General features: G+C 41.3%; 1 protein-coding gene across 1 annotated transcript in view; it reads left to right on the top strand.

Moving 5' to 3' along the window:
• Positions 1–10,156, top strand: part of LOC143653324 (wings apart-like protein homolog) — a 37,451-nt gene extending 27,295 nt beyond the window's left edge. Inside the window, 4 exon segments of the mRNA XM_077124448.1 lie at positions 7,167–7,262; positions 8,306–8,458; positions 8,736–8,872; positions 10,027–10,156. Coding sequence (XP_076980563.1) covers positions 7,167–7,262; positions 8,306–8,458; positions 8,736–8,872; positions 10,027–10,156 — 516 coding nt within the window.
• Positions 10,157–18,301: the final 8,145 nt, after the last annotated feature.

The raw sequence follows: 18,301 nt of genomic DNA, 5'->3' as shown, positions 1-18,301 counted from the left end.
TGCTGTCCATTTTTGAGTTTTTGTATCTAGTCCTGTTGCACAGTCTGTATCCCTTCAGCTTCAATCACCCATTGTCTTACCCTGTTTCTAACTCCTGCTGGACTCTGTTACCAATGACATGTTTCAAGTTTATTCTCGAATGTCCGTTCACATCAGTGGGACCATACAGTATTTGTCCTTTAGTTTTTGGCTGGACTCACTCAGCATAATGTTCTCTAGGTCCATCCATGTTATTACATGTTTCATAAGTTTATCTTGTCTTAAAGCTGCATAATATTCCATCGTATGTATATACCACAGTTTGTTTAGCCATTCTTCTGTTGATGGACATTTTGGCTGTTTCCATCTCTTTGCAATTGTAAATAACGCTGCTATAAACATTGGTGTGCAAATGTCCGTTTGTGTCTTTGCCCTTAAGTCCTTTGAGTAGATACCTAGCAATGGTATTGCTGGGTCGTATGGCAATTCTATATTCAGCTTTTTGAGGAACCGCCAAACTGCCTTCCACAGTGGTTGCACCATTTGACATTCCCACCAACAGTGGATAAGTGTGCCTCTTTCTCCGCATCTTCTCCAGCACTTGTCATTTTCTGTTTTGTTGATAACACGCCCCGCAGCAGTCGACCCACCCGCCCTCCTCTCCCCTCTTCCGCCTTCACCGGCTCCTCCGCCACCGGCCTCCACAGCCTTGCCACCCTCACCTTTCCTCCTTCAGAACCGCTACTGGGGGAGTGGAGACAATACAGAGCAGCTCCCGGAGCCACGACGGAGATCAAAGGGACGGCGTACCCCATCCTGGAATGGCTGACTGTCTGGGAGAACCAGCTCTGGTGAGATCACCGAGGGGCGCGAGCTTTCCTGGGTGGGACAGCAAGTGGCCGGAGTCCCTCCCTTCCTCCTTCCAAGGCCAGCTGGCAGAATTGGACAGGCGGTCCCCTTGTGCCGTGGCGGCTGGCGCCCCCACCACGCGAGGCCCCCCAGACCAACTGAGAGAGTTCGGTTGGAAATCCCCAGACTGCGGAGAACAGTGACCGGGCGGTCCCTTCCAAACACGTGCCTCCCCGGTCCAGCTGGGAACAGTGCACTCTCCCGGGCTGCGACAGTTGGCGCCCTCCCGCCATGCTTGGCGCCCCGGGCCGACTAGGTAATTTGGCCAGACGCTCTCCCGTGCTGCGGCGGCCGGCGACCCTCCCCGGGTTCGGAACCCTGGGCCCGCTGGCACTCTTCCAAGACGCTTCGGCTGCCAAACCTCCCCTACGGCGAGAATTTTCCAGAGTTAAAGGACCCACAGCAACTTTCACTGGTGGAACCCGTAGACAAACGTTGGCCACGAGCGCCACCTACTGGGCAGGATAAGAAAAACAGAACACAGAGATTTCAAAGAAAAATCTTTCAACCTGTGGGGTCCAACACCCAGGGAAATCTGACTAAATGCCCAGACGCCAGCAGAAGATAACGGATCACGCTCAGAAAACTGAAAATATGGCCCAGTCAAAGGAACAAACCAATAGTTCAAATGAGATACAGGAGCTGAAACAACTAATGCTGAATATACGAACAGAAATGGAAAACCTCTTCAAGAATGACTATTTTATGTCATCACAATCGACTTTCTTTTTTGCTTGAAAAATAACATATAGATAAAACAATAAATTTCAAAGCATAGCACAACAATTAGTTGTAGAACAAATTTCAGAGTTTAGTATGGGTTACAATTCCACAATTTTAGGTTTTTACTTCTAGTGGCTCTAAGATACTGGAATGGAAGCTAGAAGAAATATCAATTTAATGATTCAGCTGTCATATTTGTTTGTTAAACTAGACATTCTCTGTATAACTACACCATCACCTTTGATCTTTCTTGTCCCATTCTTTAGAGGCATTTGGGCAATGTCCATTCTGACTTTTTCATGTTGGAAGAGGCTGTTGATAATATAGGACAGGGGGATGGAACTAGTAGATGTTCTGGAGAGGCTGGCCTCTGTGCATTTCAGGACTTATCTGGTGCAAGGACCCATCTGGATGATGTAGGTTTCTGGAAAGTTACCCTGTGTTCTAGTTTGCTAGCTGCCGAAATGCAATATACCAGAAACAGGATGGCTTTTAAAAAGGGGAATTTAATAAGTTGCTAGTTTACAGTTCTAAGGCCCAGAAAATGTCCCAATTAAAATAAACCTATTGAAATGTCCAATATAAAGCATCCAGGTAAAGATACCTTGGTTCAAGAAGACCGATGAAGTTCAGGGTTTATTTCTCAAGTGGAAAGGCACATGGTGAACACAACGTCATCTGCTAGCTTTCTCTCCTGGCTTCCCTTCACGAAGCTCCCCAGGAGGCATTTTCCTTCCTCATTCCAAAGGTCACTGGCTGATGGACTCTGCTTCTCGTGGCTATGTTGTTCTGTTGTCTCAGAATCTATCATTTTCTCCAAAATGTTTCCTCCTCTATAGGATTCCAGTAAACTAATCAAGACCCACCCAAATGGACGGATATACCTCAACCTAACTCTGTTTAACAGCCACTCTTGATTAAATCACATCTCCAGGAAGATGTTTTGGGTACAGTGTCAAGCATGCAATACTTAATAGGGATTAGAAGAAACAGCTGCCTTTACAAAATGGGATTAGGATTAAAACATGGCTTTTTAAAAAAATTTATTTATTAATTAAAAAATAAAGAAACAAAATACAACAATATACATAATCAGTAATTCCCAGTATCATCACTTAGTTGCATATTCATTTCCTAGAAAATTTGCATTAATTCAGAAAAAAATAAAAAGACAATAGAAAAAGAAATAAAATGAACACAGGAAAGAAAAAAAAAAGATTATACCTACCATACCCCTTCCCCTCGCTTTCATTGATCACTAGCATTTCAAACTAAATTTATTTTAGCATTTGTTCCCCCTATTATTTATTTTTATTCCATATGTTCTACTCCTTTGTTGACAAGGTAGATAAAAGGAGCATCAGACACAAGGTTTTCACAATCACACAGTCACACTGTGACAGCTGTATCATTATTCAGTCATCCTCAAGCAACATGGCTACTGGAACACAGCTCTACATTTTCAGGTGGTTCCCTCCAGCCTCTCCATTACATCTTGACTAACGGGATGATATCTACTTGATGCTTAAGAATAGCCTCCAGGATAACCTCTCAACTCTGTTTGGAATCTCTCAACCATTGACACTTTGTCTCATTTCCCTATTCCCCCTTTTGGTCGAGAAGGTTTTCTCAATCCCTTGATGTTAAGTCTCAGCTCATTCTAGGGTTTTTCTCAGTCCCTTGATTCTGAGTCTCTGCTCATTCCAAGATCTCTGTCCCACGTTGCCAGGAAGGTCCACACCCCTGGGAGTCATGTCCCATGTAGAGAGGGGTAGGGTGGTGAGACTGCTCGTTGTGTTGGCTGGAGAGAGAGGCCACATCTGAGCAACAAAAGAGGCTCTCTTGGGGCTGACCCTTAGGCCTAATTTTAAGTAAGCTTGACCTATCCTTTGCGGGGTTAAGTTTCATGTGAACAAACCCCAAGACTGGGGGATCAGCCTATAGCTTTGGTTGTCCACACTGCTTGTGGGAATATCAAGAATTCAACTTGGGGAAGTTGAATTTCTCCCTGTTCTCATCACTCCCCAAAGGGGGCTTTGCAGATACTTTTCCACTCACTGATCAAATCAGTCTGGGATTCATCGTGGCGTCACTCTGGACAAACCAGCAAAATCTCATGTCCTACCTGAGTTTCCAAGTACTTAACGCGTTCAATCAAACTATCTGCATAAGTTATACTAGGAAATGCACTAGTCAAAATATAAATTTTGTAACAAATACACATTTTTTTTGCTTTAGTCTCACACAGAAGGTGACATTTTAAGATATTAATTACCATCTATTTTCAGCACCCTGCAATAATGACATTCCTTTGTTCTCCTCATGGAAAACCATTTTTAAAATTGTACCTTGTACATTTCACTATTATTATACCCTCTAGGCATTCCTAGATTATACCATGTCAATCTTTAACATCTTTCTTTGTGATTTCATTTATGTCCCCAGCCCTCCTCTCTCTAGCATTCTCACATGCAGCTTCATTCAGTGTTTTAACATAATTGTATTACAGTTAGGTAGTATTGTGCTGTCTGTTTCTGAGATTTTGTATCCAGTCCTGTTGCACAGTCTGTATCCCTTCAGCTCCAATTACCCAATATCTTACCCTATTTCTATCTCCTGATGGTCTCTGTTATCAACGAAATATTCCAAGTTTATTTACTAATGTCAGTTCATATCAATGAGACCATACAGTAGTATTTCTCCTTTAGTTTTTGACTAGTCTCACTCAGCATAATGTTCTCAAGGTCCATCCATGTTGTTACATACTTCTTAAGTTTATTCTGTCTTAAAGCTGCATAATATTCCATCGTATGTATATACCACAGTTTGTTTAGCCACTCGTCTATTTTGGCTGTTTCCATCTCCTTGCAATTGTAAATAATGCTGCGATAAACATTGGTGTGCAAATGTCCGTTTGTGTCTTTGCCCTTATGTCCTCTGAGTAGATACCTGGCAATGGTATTACTGGGTCATATGGCAATTCTGTATTCAGCTTTTTGAGGAACTGCCAAACAGCCTTCCATAGTGGTTGCACCATTTGACTTTCCCACCAACAGTGAATAAATGTGCCTCTTTCTCCACATCCTCTCCAGCCCTTGTCATTTTCTGTTTTGTTGATAACGGCCATTCTGGTGGGTGTGAGATGATATCTCATTGTGGTTTTGATTTGCATTTCTCTAATGGCCAGGGACGTTGAGCATCTCTTCCTGTGCATTTTGGCCATTTGTATTTCCTCTTCTGAGAAGTGTCTGTTCAAGTCTTTTTCCCATTTTGTAATTGGATTGGCTGTCTTTTTGTTGTTGAGTTGAACAAAAACATGGCTTTTTAAGGGTAAATACATCTTTTCAAACTAGCACACCTTAGTACACGAAACCTTTGTAGAATCTTTTTTTTTTTTAACTTTTTTTACTACTTAATATAACATACATTACAAAGCAAAGAAAGGAAAAAAGCAATAGTCTTCAAAGCAGTCTTTAATAAGCAGTTATAGGACAGATCCCAGAGTTTGTCATGGGCCACCATACTGTCACCTCAGATTTTCCCTTCTAGCTGCTCCAGAACATTGGAGACTAGAAGGAATATGTATATTTTTATCATCACTTTTTTCTTTTTTGTGAAAAATAATATATATTCTAAAAAACAATAAATTTCAAAGCACAGCACCACAGTTAGCTGTAGAACATATTTCAGAGTTTGAATGGGTTACAGTTCTACAGTTTGTACTCCTAGCTGCTCTAAGATACTGGAGACTAAAAGAAATAACAATACAATGATTCAGTAACCATACTCCTTTGTTAAACCCTAACCTTCTTTGTGTAACTCCCATCATCACCTTTGATCTTTCCATCCCAATCTTTAGGGGGTATTTGTTTGGGCTATGGCCATTATAAATTTTTATGTTGGAAGGGGCTGTCAGTAATACGGGGCTGGATGTGGAACTAGCTAAATTTTATGAAAAAATTAACCCTTACTAGAATCCCCCGATACTATGTCAAACATTAACCCCACCCAAATCAATAGGACAAGACCTTGATCTTGAGGGTTCTGGAGAGGCTGGGCCGTCTAGGGTTCAGGACTCATCTGTCCCAGGGACCCATCTGGAGGTTGTAGGTTTCTGGAAAGTTACCCTAGTTCTTTAGGATTGGCTAGAATGGTTTTGGTTGGGGTTTGGCAGATTATGATAGGTAGCAATGTCTAACTGAAGCTTGCATAAGAGTGACCTCCAGAGTAGCCTGTTGATTCTATTTCAACTCTCCCAGCCATTGATACTTTATTAGTTACACTTCATTTCCCCCTTTTGGTAGGATGGAATTGTTGATCCCATGGTTCCAGGACCGAACTCATCCCTGTGAGTCTTCTCCCAGGCTGTTAGGAAGATTTTTACCCCCGGATGTCATGTCCCACTTAAGGGGAAGAGCAATGATTTCACTTACAGAGTTGGGCTTAAAGAGAGTAAGACCACATTTGAGAACAAAAGAGGTCCTCCAGAAGTAACTCTTATGCATACCTATAGGTAGGCTAAGCTTCTCTGCTACCTACTTAAGCTTCACAATTGTAAGCCTCAAGATCAAGGGCTTGTCCTATTGATTTGGGTGGTGTTAATGTTTGACATAGTATCTGGGTTCTAGTAAGGGTTGATTTTTTTCATGAAATTTTGGCCAGTCTTAAAATAGATTTTTTTCACTTGTACTCTTATGTGAATATATGTAATATAAGTAATACATATTACTTATGTAGTATATGCAATACAGAAAATACAAAGATTGCAGTCTTAAAAACAAAGAAAATCAGATTAAACCATTTATTTTAAGTTTAAAAAATTAACAGCAGTTTTGTAATGGATGTAGATGAGGTTTCAGTTTTCTGTGTAGTCAGTCTTTATTTAGTCACTCTTATAAGTTTATAGTTGATTTGGCAGCAAAATAGTCTGAAATGATATGGAACAATTTACATCTTTTTCCCACTTAGTGTAAATATTTATGCATTCTGCTTTAGGAGTCATGTGTTTCATTACATGGTACTATACTAGAACCTATAAAAATGTAGTATATATGTAGCAAATCTCCCTATATTATAAAGCTTGAAAATTTTTGAATGATGGCACACATCTGATCATAACAGTTTGGTTAAACAAATGTAGAAAATGGTAACTGTCATAAGCTACCTGAATCCCATTGCTGGAAGATTGTGGGTCGTGAGTCATAAGTATGAGGAACAAAGTTTTGCCAAAGAACATGTTGAATTAAATATATTAATTACTAAACTAGAATAAGCCTGGCCGATAGGTTTAATTTCAGTGCCATCTTCTCTTGGTTGGCAGTAGTTGCACAGAGCACTACACACCAGTGCTGTGGCTGCATAACCCTGTGACTCCATGTGTCTGCCAGAGGCGTGGGAACATGGTGGAAATGCATCCCAGGTAGCATCACCTGCTGTCCAGAACATATGTTTGTATATTTCAGTTATCTTTATAATTTTACTTTATTAAAGGAAGCACTTTTGTAAAGAGGGCAAAGTTAAGAGGGAAGCAATTGATCTTTTCTTCATTTCTCTAGTCTCCTACAAAAGCTGTGTATAATGCCAGACATTGGAACCATCCAGACTCAGAAGAACTACCTGGGCCTCCAGTAGTAAAATCTCAGAGTGTCACCGTAAGTAAATGTCTTTCTTAGTTTCTGACCATTTATTTTGACCTTCACTGAAATATAATGACTTCAGTTTAGTTCACTGGAATAATAAGAACTGTGGACAGGATAACAGAACTTTTAGTGATACCAGCTTATAAGTGAGAGCCTTGAAATATTTGGATTGCTTTTACACCTAAGCCGCATTTTATGGAATTTAGGTTCTTTAGTGTTTAAGAGAGTAATTTTTTTATTTGATGTTTCTGTAACATCATACATACATGAAAAAGTGGCTTTGAGTGGATAATTTACTTTGCAGAGGAGAACCTCTTCCTGCATGCCAGTAATGTTTCCCTTCAAAACACATTTGAATGAGATATGCTTATCAAATTATTTTCTTCAGAAGGACTATTAATGTCACACACAGTATTTCCAGATTTATGGTAAAGTGTCCAACATTTGGAGTTTTCAGGTCAGGTGTTTATAATAACAGTAACAAAATAATTGGGGGAGAGCAGCTTTCTAAGATAATATTCCCTGTTTTCTTAAACTGATTAAACACATTTTAAGCACCGTTCGATAGCACAGAATCATCATTGTGCGCATTAGAAGTTATGAACCATGTGAGTGTATGCCAAGCTCCCGTTATGTGGCTGTTTATTTCCTTTCTGAATACTTCAGATTCCTGTGCTTTTTAGACTCTTTTGCCTGTCTGTTATAGTTTATGTCTCACTCCTTGCTCTTCCTCAGGGCTGTTTATATGTACAACTGTGATTCTTTATTCTAGCTAATGTTCCTGGAGACATAATAAATTGTGTTAAATGCAAGGTTAAAAAAGACTAGAATGAATCCTAAGTGGGTTTTTTGGCTTTGTTTTATTTTTTCAGTAAAACATGTAAGTTCTACCTGGTAGTTCATGGAATTTGAAGTATCCTCTGTGACCTTTCAGAGGTCTTCCCTTTTTTTCAGCTTTATTTACTCTTTTTCTGGAGCTAAATTTGTCAGATAGATAAGATGTTACTATTTTTATATACCTATTTAGAACAGCTAATTTAATACCTTTTTAATAGGTGAGGCTGTCTTCAAAGGAACCAAATCAAAAAGATGATGGAGTTTTTAAGGCTCCCGCACCACCACCCAAAGTGATAAAAACTGTGACAATACCTACTCAGCCCTACCAAGATATAGTTACTGCACTGGAATGCAGAAAAGAAGACAAAGAAGTAAGCAGCTATATACGTTTTTACTGCAAGTAGATGGATTTTTTTTATGTAACATTTAGTCTTTTAATGTCTTGAGCAATACAGTACACTGATATTCACAGTTTTAGACCAGAAACTAAAATTTATCTTGTTCTACAACTTCTAATGTTTTTAAAATATTTTTGTTGTTGTCATCTACTGAACTATTTCATGTGCTTAAATGAAAGGGAGCAAGCCCATGAATTTAAATATCCTAGTTCATAGTTACGAAAGAGATGGACATTTTTTCTCTTGGCAGTTATATACTGTTGTTCAACACGTGAAGCACTTCAATGATGTGGTGGAATTTGGTGAAAATCAAGAGTTCACTGATGACATTGAGTACTTGTTGAGTGGCTTAAAGAGCACTCAGCCTCTAAACACACGTTGCCTTAGGTAAGATCTTATTTTATATTTAATAATTATATGCATGCCGTATGTCATTGAATTTTTCCAACTGGGTAGAATATTGTTATGTTAAACATTTGTGATTTTGTTGTCATGGGTGTAATTTATAGCCAACAGTAGAAGAAAGAAAGATGGGGGATCATAGCCCTTTAACAAAATGTAGGCTTCATTGTCAAGATGCTTAAAAGAAGAAAGTTTATTCTAAGGTATCTTTTAAGTTCTTTTTCAGCTCATAATTTTAAACAAGATGTAGATTAAGCATGTTTTGATCTACATCATATTTGTATTCTATAATGAATTGAATATCTTGATTGTGATCAAATTATCAGTTTGCCATGATAGTACCATTTGTCTGGTTTTTAATATGAATGTTTTAAAGAGCAGTTTTGTATCAGTCACATCAGGAAAAATTGGTAAAGTGATAATAGTTTTATAATAAAGGTGTTTTTTCATTTCCAATGTAATTTTTTATCTTCTTTTTCTTTTCTTTAACAAAGTAGTGGTATCTGCTCTGGGACTTACAACACTGGTTTGGGAGACATGATATAATTAAGTAATAACCTTGATGAAAATACTAAAAGTGCATCCAAGTGCCGTCACACCCTGGGCTTTGCCCTTTGGAGCTAGAATCTAGCATTCCCTAATTTTAACTTACTTAGTTGCCATCTAGAATTTGAGTTTTAGAAACAATCTAAAAATGGACTTTACTTATTTTGTAAAGGTTTTTGCTTTAGTCAGTTAGCTGAGTAATATTTTGGCACTATGAAAATTAAGAATGGTAAATTATAAATTGTTAAATAAAATATCCTTTGTGGTTCTGTGTTTTATTCATCTATGTTCAGTAATTGTCTCAGAAACATTATGAAAGGTAGTTCACACCTCATGCTTAAAATTGTAGTAGTAATGTAAGGAATGTGCCAAAGATGAGCAGGTGATTTATTGTTATTTTTAAATGTAGTTGACATAGTCACATACTAGGCATTAGTAAAATTTGATTAGCCTGTGTTTTTTTTTTTATTTTTATTTTCTTTTGCCCATGTTTTTTAATACCCCCTTGCCCCTGCTTGTTTTGGTATTACACAAAGTGAAGCCAATGTAGTAGATATATCCCAGTCCTCCTAATCTAGTCTGTTTTCTTCTAGTGTTATTAGCTTGGCTACTAAATGTGCCATGCCCAGTTTTCGAATGCACCTGAGAGCGCATGGCATGGTAGCAATGGTCTTTAAAATGTTGGACGATTCACAGCAGCATCAGATATTTTTAAGTTTCTGAGATTTAGGAGCCTTATTTAAAATGCTGGTCTATTAGGCTGTCAAAATAGCTTCATTTGATATTCATGTGATTGCATATATGTTTTTCCTAATTATGGATCAAGTCTTTTTTGTTTGCTAATTATATAGAGCTAGGACTGGAATATTTTTGCTTGATAAGTCACTTAAGATGATTTTCTCAATGCGTTCTATTTTTTCTTGTCAATTTATAATATTAAAAGTTTAGTCAATCACCATAGCTGGCATACCACACCGTGCTTGACTTTAAGTATTGATTTCCTCTGATCAGAAAGTGCTAAGAGTCTTTAGTATTATTTGACTCAGATAGTGTGAAAAAAAATTATTTTGAAATGTCCTAATTTTTTTTGCATGGGCAGGTTTTGGGACTCGAACCCGGGTCTCTGGCATCGCAGGCAAGAATTCTGACACTGAATCACCACTGCCCACCCTGTCCTAATTTTTTTTTTTAAGAAAACAATATTTTGTCTGTATGTAGCTTTGTGGGAAACAATTTCTATATAAGAACCAAAAATCATATTGGTGGTGATAAGATATCATGGCAGTCACAAAGTTCCAGGTAACACTTTAGACTGTTGTCTTTGGAGCTGGATAGAATAATGTAAATTTAAATTTATTTAGTCATTACCCATAATTGAATGATCCTTTTCACTGAATTTTCTTTTTACTTTTCTTTTTGGAAATCTTGAGCATAATGGCTGTTTTTCATTCTGCAGTTCTTAGTGCCTCTGAATTATTTTTCTACCTATCAGTTTACACTGTGCATATTTCTTTAACGTTGAATGGGGATGTGGATGATCCTCTATATTGAATATATATATAATCTTGGGCATCACTTCGTTGTGAAAAGGAATGGAATTCTCATTTTTATTATGAGTTTGCTTTCTTTTAAAAGTAAAGCATGCATAATAACATTCAGATTTAAATCCAAATAAATTTTTAACATTGCTACATTTAAAAGAATGTAATCATCATTGCTAATCATTATCATCGTGGTATTTTAAGATGACTTTATTGTATTTTTCTTTAAGAAGATTATGTTCCAAATACGGATAAGATGTTAAAAAATTAATCTGATAGGTCTTCTGAACCTGAAAGCAGTGTACTTAAACCTGGAGTATAATTCTATTACCAAATCGTGGCAGATGAAAGAATATTTAATGAGGAGGAAGACATGAGAACTGACTATTAACTTGCTTCACTCTGTAATTAGTAGAGAATCGAAATGTTAGTGTGTATTCTTGGGGATAGTGGATCTACAGTAGTCTACTGTGGCATCCTAATTGCCAGTTTAACTTGCTATGTAAACATTTTGTAAAGAAGGATTTTATAAAGCTTAACAGTAGCTAACTTTTCTTATGTAAAGAAGGATTTTATAAAGCTTAACAGTAGCTAACTTTTCTTATGTAAAGAAGGATTGTAAAGGAAAGAGTTATGGGCCCCATCAGGCTAAGAAAATCAACCCGGGACTTTCCCGGGGCGGTTATCTGCTTCTTGCAACCCCCATGACTCCTGGCGCCAGAAATACTTGTTGTGAAACTGTTCGTTATCTACTTCCTACATAAAGCAGAACCTGTAACTCATGTTCAACCCTCAAACCCCACCCCCTTATCCTGGCCCTTAAAAGGCTTCCCAAACCCAGGCTCGGGGCTCTCTGTTCCTGCATGTTCAGTGAGCCCCACGCATGTGTGGTAAATAAACCCCTTGCGTGTTGCATGAGAGAACGTCTCTTGGAGTCCTCCTTTGCGTGGCAAAACTCTCGAATTCTTACATTTGGAGGTCCCACCAAGATTGGCTCTTCGTAAGGGGACGCTCCAACAGCTCTTTCTCTCGGGGTAAGTGAGGCCTTTTTGTCTGAGGTGCGATCGCTTAGTCTGTCAGACTGGCAGTGACTGTCGGAGAGTTGCGTGAGCACTCCCCGACCGCAACCGGCAGACGTGTCCAGGGGTTGCAGGTCACTCTCCTGAGGGACGCCTCGGGATTGGGGGACCTCCGGGGACGCCTGGAGTCTTCCTACAGGGCCGACTTTGATTCTGTTTCCCTTCTGACGGGGGAGACTCAATCACAGTCATCAGGCCAGTCTGAGCTTTGTCTCTGAAACTGTATAAACGTGGTGTGCCGGCTCTTTGTGTGTCTGTCTGTATTTGTGTGTTAGGAATTGTTTTCGTTTTACCAAAGATGGGTCAGGGAACTTCGACTCCACTTTCTCGGACCTTAAGACACTGGTCTGAGGTCAGGGAAAGAGGTCAGAATCCATCTCTTATTGTAAAGAAAGGCAAATGGCAGACCTTCTGCTCGGCCGAGTGACCCTCTTTTAACGTGGAATGGCCTCGTGAAGGAGCTTTTCATCTACCCTTGATTTGGGCCGTCAAGTCAGTCGTCTTCTGCCCTGACCCGTATGGCCACCCGGACCAGCAGCCCTACATCATGGTTTGGCAGGACCTGTGTGAAAACCCACCTCCATGGGTAAAGCCGTTTCTTACTCCTCTTGGTCAACATGACTCTCCCTCTGTACTCCCAATCAAGGTGCCGGGTCCTTCTCAAGCTCCGAAACTCTATCCTTCCTTACCTCCTGCAGTCCTACCGGAATCCCAATCGGATCTACTCCTCTTCGACGCAGGTCCTTCTTCCCCTCCTCCCTACCCTTCAGCTCCGGTACAGGACCTCCCTTCTCTTAGCTCACCTTCTCCCTCCTCTAGTTCTCTCTCTCCGCCCTCTTCCATTCCCTCTCCGCAGGTTCACCAACAGACGATCCCAGATGAACCAGGACCGGCACATAGTACACGAAGCAGACGAGCACAAAGCCCATCTGATGTGGCGGTCACTCTCCCCCTCAGACCGTACGAGCCTCCAGTGGATGATGGACACGGGGGAGAAATGCCCGCTCTACAATACTGGCCCTTTTCCTCCTCTGACTTATATAACTGGAAAAATAATAACCCTCCTTTTTCCGAGGCTCCCACTAGGCTGACTGGATTGGTGGAGTCCCTTATGTTCTCTCACCAGCCCACTTGGGATGATTGTCAACAACTCCTGGAGACTTTCTTCACCACGGAAGAGTGAGATCGGATCCTCCTGGAAGCCAGGAAGCAAGTTCCCGGACAAGATGGGAGACCCACCCAACTCCAGCATGTCATCGACGATCGGTTCCCGCTGCGCCGCCCTAATTGGGACCCGAACACCTCTAAAGGTAGGGAGCATCTGTCCATCTATCGCCAGACTCTAGTAGCGGGTCTCCGAGCAGCCGCACGCCGGCCCATCAATTTGGCCAAGGTAAAAGAAATTATTCAGGGAGCGGACGAATCGCCCTCAGTGTTTAAAAAAAAAAAAAAAAAAAAACTAATGGAGGCATACCGTAGGTGTGCTCCCTTTGACCCTCAATCAGAGGATCAAAGAGCCTCAGTGGCCATGGCCTTTATCGGCCAATCAGCTCCAGACATCAGACGCAAGCTGCAGCGCTTAGACGGGTTGCAGGACCTAGCCTTGCGAGATTTAATCAAAGAAGCTAAAAAAGTGTTTTATAAGAGAGAAACAGAGGAGGAAAAAGAACAAAGGAGGGAAGGAGAAAGAGAGGGAAAAAAATTAGTAAGAGAAAAAAGAATAATACAGCTAATTAAGGACCAAATTAATTCTGCCCTAAGCAGGCCCATTCAAGTGCATTATTACTGGCTTCATCTCGCTAACCAAGGTATGAAACCAAAATATCTGACTGCTACCCACCCTCTCGGGTAAGAATCCCCACTCCTACGGGAGCAGCATACAACTCGAAAATATGCTTCTAGCTTATGCTATGATTGGTACCGCTGGGTGCAAGGCAAAGCACTGCAAAGGAGGGCCAAAACAATTAAAGGCCATTTTCGAGCTCCTTGAGAAGTATGCCTCATCTTGCATAGAGGTTCACTCTGCAAAAATTCCTCTCCCCAGAAAAACAGAGCCACAAACAACCTGGGGGATGAGGCCTCTACTTCCCCCAGCAAAGGTTAATGCCAAAAGAAAGCTGAATCAGCATTCTTCCTCCATCCTTTTAAAAAAACAAAGGGAGGAAATGTTGGGGACAATTAAAATAGCATGTATAAAATCCACCCTCAGCGATGCCGGAAACATGCAACAAGGCCGCCAGGGCTGAAACAAAGAACTAGCCATTGTCCACTGTGCTAGCCACCAAAGAGGCTCGGACCCAGTAACCATGGGTAATAGGCGAGCAGATAAAGAAGAAAAAGCGGCAGCATTAAGGGACCCTATAAACTTGGTCCTAATAACCAAAGAAAACCAGCAACCCCCTGAGACACTATCTGAGGTTACACCCCAAGGAGAGTCGGAAGCCCTAGCTTACATACAGCAGGTCCACCAGCTCACTCACCTGAGGACAGGGAAACTACAGCAGCTCCTGCAAGACCAGAGGGAACTGTACCCTCTGGCAGCCTCAAAAAGGAAAGAACTGGCAGATCATGTAGCCAGAGAGCGTCAGGCGTGTCAAATCGTAAACGCCTACCCCACCAAAGCTCCTAACAGAAAAAGACTAAGGGGAACTCGACCTGGGCAGTTCTGGGAAGTCGACTTTACTGAAATTAACCCTGCAAAATATGGACTTAAATACTTACTAGTTTTTATAGACACCTTTTCAGGATGGGTTGAAGCCTACCCAACTAAGAGAGAAATGGCCCATGTCGTAGTCAAGAAGATTATGGAAAGATTTTTCCCCGGTTCGGTCTGCCAAAGGTAATAGGGTCAAATAATGGACCCGCATTTGTAGCCCAGGTAAGTCAGGGTGTGGCCAGGATATTGGGGATTGATTGGAAATTGCATTGCGCATACAGACCTGAAAGCTCAGGACAGGTAGAAAGAATGAACAGGACAATTAAAGAGACCCTAACCAAATTAGCTATAGAGACTGGCTTGAAAGATTGGACCGTGCTCCTGCCTTATGCCCTGTTCAGGGCCAGGAATACCCCCTCTGCTCTCATGTGTAATCTAACCCCCTATGAAATCTTGTATGGAGCCCCCACCTCCAGTCAAGGACATGTCCTCCATTCTAGAAATTAATAGTTCCCTCCATACCCCCTTGCTTGACAGGCTGCGAGCCTTGGAAAAAGCCCAGCGGTTCCTGTGGCGGCAGCTCTCCACCTCCTCCAAGCTGGGAGACAACAGAACTCCGCATCAATATCAGGTGGGAGACTTCGTCTACGTCCGCCGCCACCAGCTACAGACTCTTGAACCTCGCTGGAAAAGACCGTATCAGGTACTCTTGACCACCCCCACCACAATCAAGGTCGATGGCATCGCATCCTGGATCCATGCATCTCATCTCAAACCTGCGCCTTCGCCCTCTGAGTCCCAATGAAAACTGGAAAGGACTGACAATCCTCTCAAGCTGCGGGTTCGTAGGGTTACTACTCCTTCTTCTCCTTCCCCTAGGGGAACCCAGTTCCAACCCGCATAAGCCTTGGAAATGGACAATAACCAGATGGGATGATGGGAAGACTATAAAAGCTTGGGAGGGAGCAGGGGAGCCTTCTTTTCTAGTGACCCCTTGTAATCTTACCACTCTGGGGAACGAGCCCTGTTGCGACCTGACCCTCATCTACCTATGTCCCGCATCCAATCAGGGAAAAATTACTGTAACAGCCCAGGACACTATTATTGTGCCTACTGGGGCTGTGAGACTTTAGCTTCAAAATGGACAACCTTAGGCGACCCCTTTCTCAAAATAGGGTACCAGAAAACCTGTTCTAATCCTGGAAGCTGTGGGTCTGATGGATGGCCCGGGGCCCACCATGGAACACTCATGACTGGCGGTAGGCCTACAACAGATTTCTCACAAAACCCTTGCGCTAAAATTTGGCTTAATATCACTAACCCCTCAGATAATAGTTGGATAACTGGATAAACCTGGGGAGCCAGATTATACGAATCCGGCGCAGACAGGGGGAGGCTAATACTAATTAAAAAGGAAGAAATTCCCTAAAAAGCTATCAGGGTAGGCCCCAACCCTGTTCTGACTATGAAAAACCCAGGGCCTCGTGCGAAGCCTACGCCCCCAGGAAGGCCTAGCAATAGCTCCCTAATTCCCACTTCTTCCCCCCCTTCCGACTCCCAATAGTACTTCTCCCTACAATCCAGAGACTCCTGGCGACCGATTATACAACCTAATTCTAGGAGCCTTTTCTGCCCTCAATCACTCCCGAGCTAGTCTCACCCAGTCATGCTGGCTTTGCCTGTCGGCTTCGCCGCCCTGTTATGAAGGAATAGCTATAAACAAATCATATACCATCCTCCCTTCTGGCATGTCTTGCGACTGGGACGGCAACCATAAACTCACCTTGTCTGAAGTTACGGGACAAGGAACTTGTATAGGTAACCCTCCTCCCCACGTGAAAATCTTATGTGCCACCATTAATCAAACCCAAGATAATGATAAATTCCTTCAACCTCCCCCAGGTTTAAAGTGGGCATGTGACACTGGAATTACCCCTTGTGTATCTACAAAGGTTTTTAACAGCTCTGGCAACTATTGTGTATTAGTTTCTGTATACACCCGAATTCTCTATCATTCAGGGACAGACTTAGAAACTACACTATTAAGCCAAGCCAGATACAAAAAAAGAACCAATCTCAATAACTCTAGCAGTCCTTATGGGGGTAACTGTCCCTGCTGGTATAGGCACAGGGACTGCTGCCATTGTACATAGCAATCAGCAAACCAGTCAGTTACAGGCCGCGATAGATCAAGACTTAAAAGAAATAGAAAGATCTGTCTCAGCCCTTCAGAACTCTCTAACCTCCCTTTCAGAAGTAGTTCTGCAGAATAGGCGGGGACTTGACTTGCTTTTCCTTAAAGAGGGGAGACTATGTGCAGCTTTAAAAGAACAGTGCTGTTTCTATGCGGATCACTCTGGTGTTGTTAAAGAGTCCATGACAAAACTCAGCGCCTTCGTGAAAGACAAAAAGAACGAGAGGCGCAACAGGGGTGGTTTGAATCTTGGTTTACTAAGTCCCCCGGGTTGACGACCCTATTATCTGCTCTCGCTGGGCCTTTAACTGTGTTACTTTTAATAATAACTGTAAGACCATGTATTCTAAATAGAATTATACAGTTTTTACAAAGGCAGATTGGAAATGTCAAATTAATGCTCATCAGACAACAGTACTCAATGTTAAATAACCCAGAAAATCTCTAAGATTAGAGATATGTAGAAAAAGGAGTGGGGAATGTAAAGAAGGATTTTATAAAGCTTAACAGTAGCTAACTTTTCTTATGTAAAGAAGGATTGTAAAGGAAAGAGTTATGGACCCTATCAGGCTAAGAAAAACAACCCAGGACTTTCCCAGGGCGGTTATCTGCTTCTTGCAACCCCCATGACTCCTGGCGCCAGAAATACTTGTTGTGAAACTGTTCGTTATCTACTTCCTGCATAAAGCAGAACCTGTAACTCATGTTCAACCCTCAAACCCCACCCCCTTATCCTGGCCCTTAAAAGGCTTCCCAAACCCAGGCTCCGGGCTCTCTGTTCCTGCGTGTTCAGTGAGCCCCACGCATGTGTGGTAAATAAACCCCTTGCGTGTTGCATGAGAGAACGTCTCTTGGAGTCCTCCTTTGCGTGGCAAAACTCTCGAATTCTTACAATTTAATCAGTCACTCAGTCTGAAATTTCTCTACTCTTGGGGTTCAAAGTTTAAATCTTTAGATTGTTACTAATGTTTCTGTACATTGAGATGTTAATACAGAATACCCCACAATTGGAGTATCTCAAATGTAGGAGCTTTTTGTTATATTAATGCTTATCTAAAATATATCATCTTCAATAGTTAAAGGTTTTTATATCTTTTGTATAGAGTGTGCTAATAACTACCTCACCTAAGTAGTTTTGAGAGCACATTAAATTAATAGTTAAAATAAAAAGTTACTTGGTTCAGCCGGAATTGATTGCTTTGATTTTAAAGAAATGAACCAAATAGGTTCATTTCAACATCCTGGGTTTATACACTTATGGAAATACAGCTGTGTTTACGTTCCAGTAAAAAAATGCTAAATTTCTAATGTGGATTTCAAAACACGTTTTCAGTATTGAAAAATATTCTATAAACTGTTCATTTAGCACAGAATGCCCAAAGAAACATGTAATTCAGC

The sequence above is a fragment of the Tamandua tetradactyla genome, chromosome 13 (assembly GCF_023851605.1).
Source record: "Tamandua tetradactyla isolate mTamTet1 chromosome 13, mTamTet1.pri, whole genome shotgun sequence".
NCBI classification, from domain to species: Eukaryota; Metazoa; Chordata; class Mammalia; order Pilosa; family Myrmecophagidae; genus Tamandua; species Tamandua tetradactyla.
Note: the sequence above shows the minus strand (reverse complement) of the source record. Positions and strands in the feature narration are given on the sequence as shown.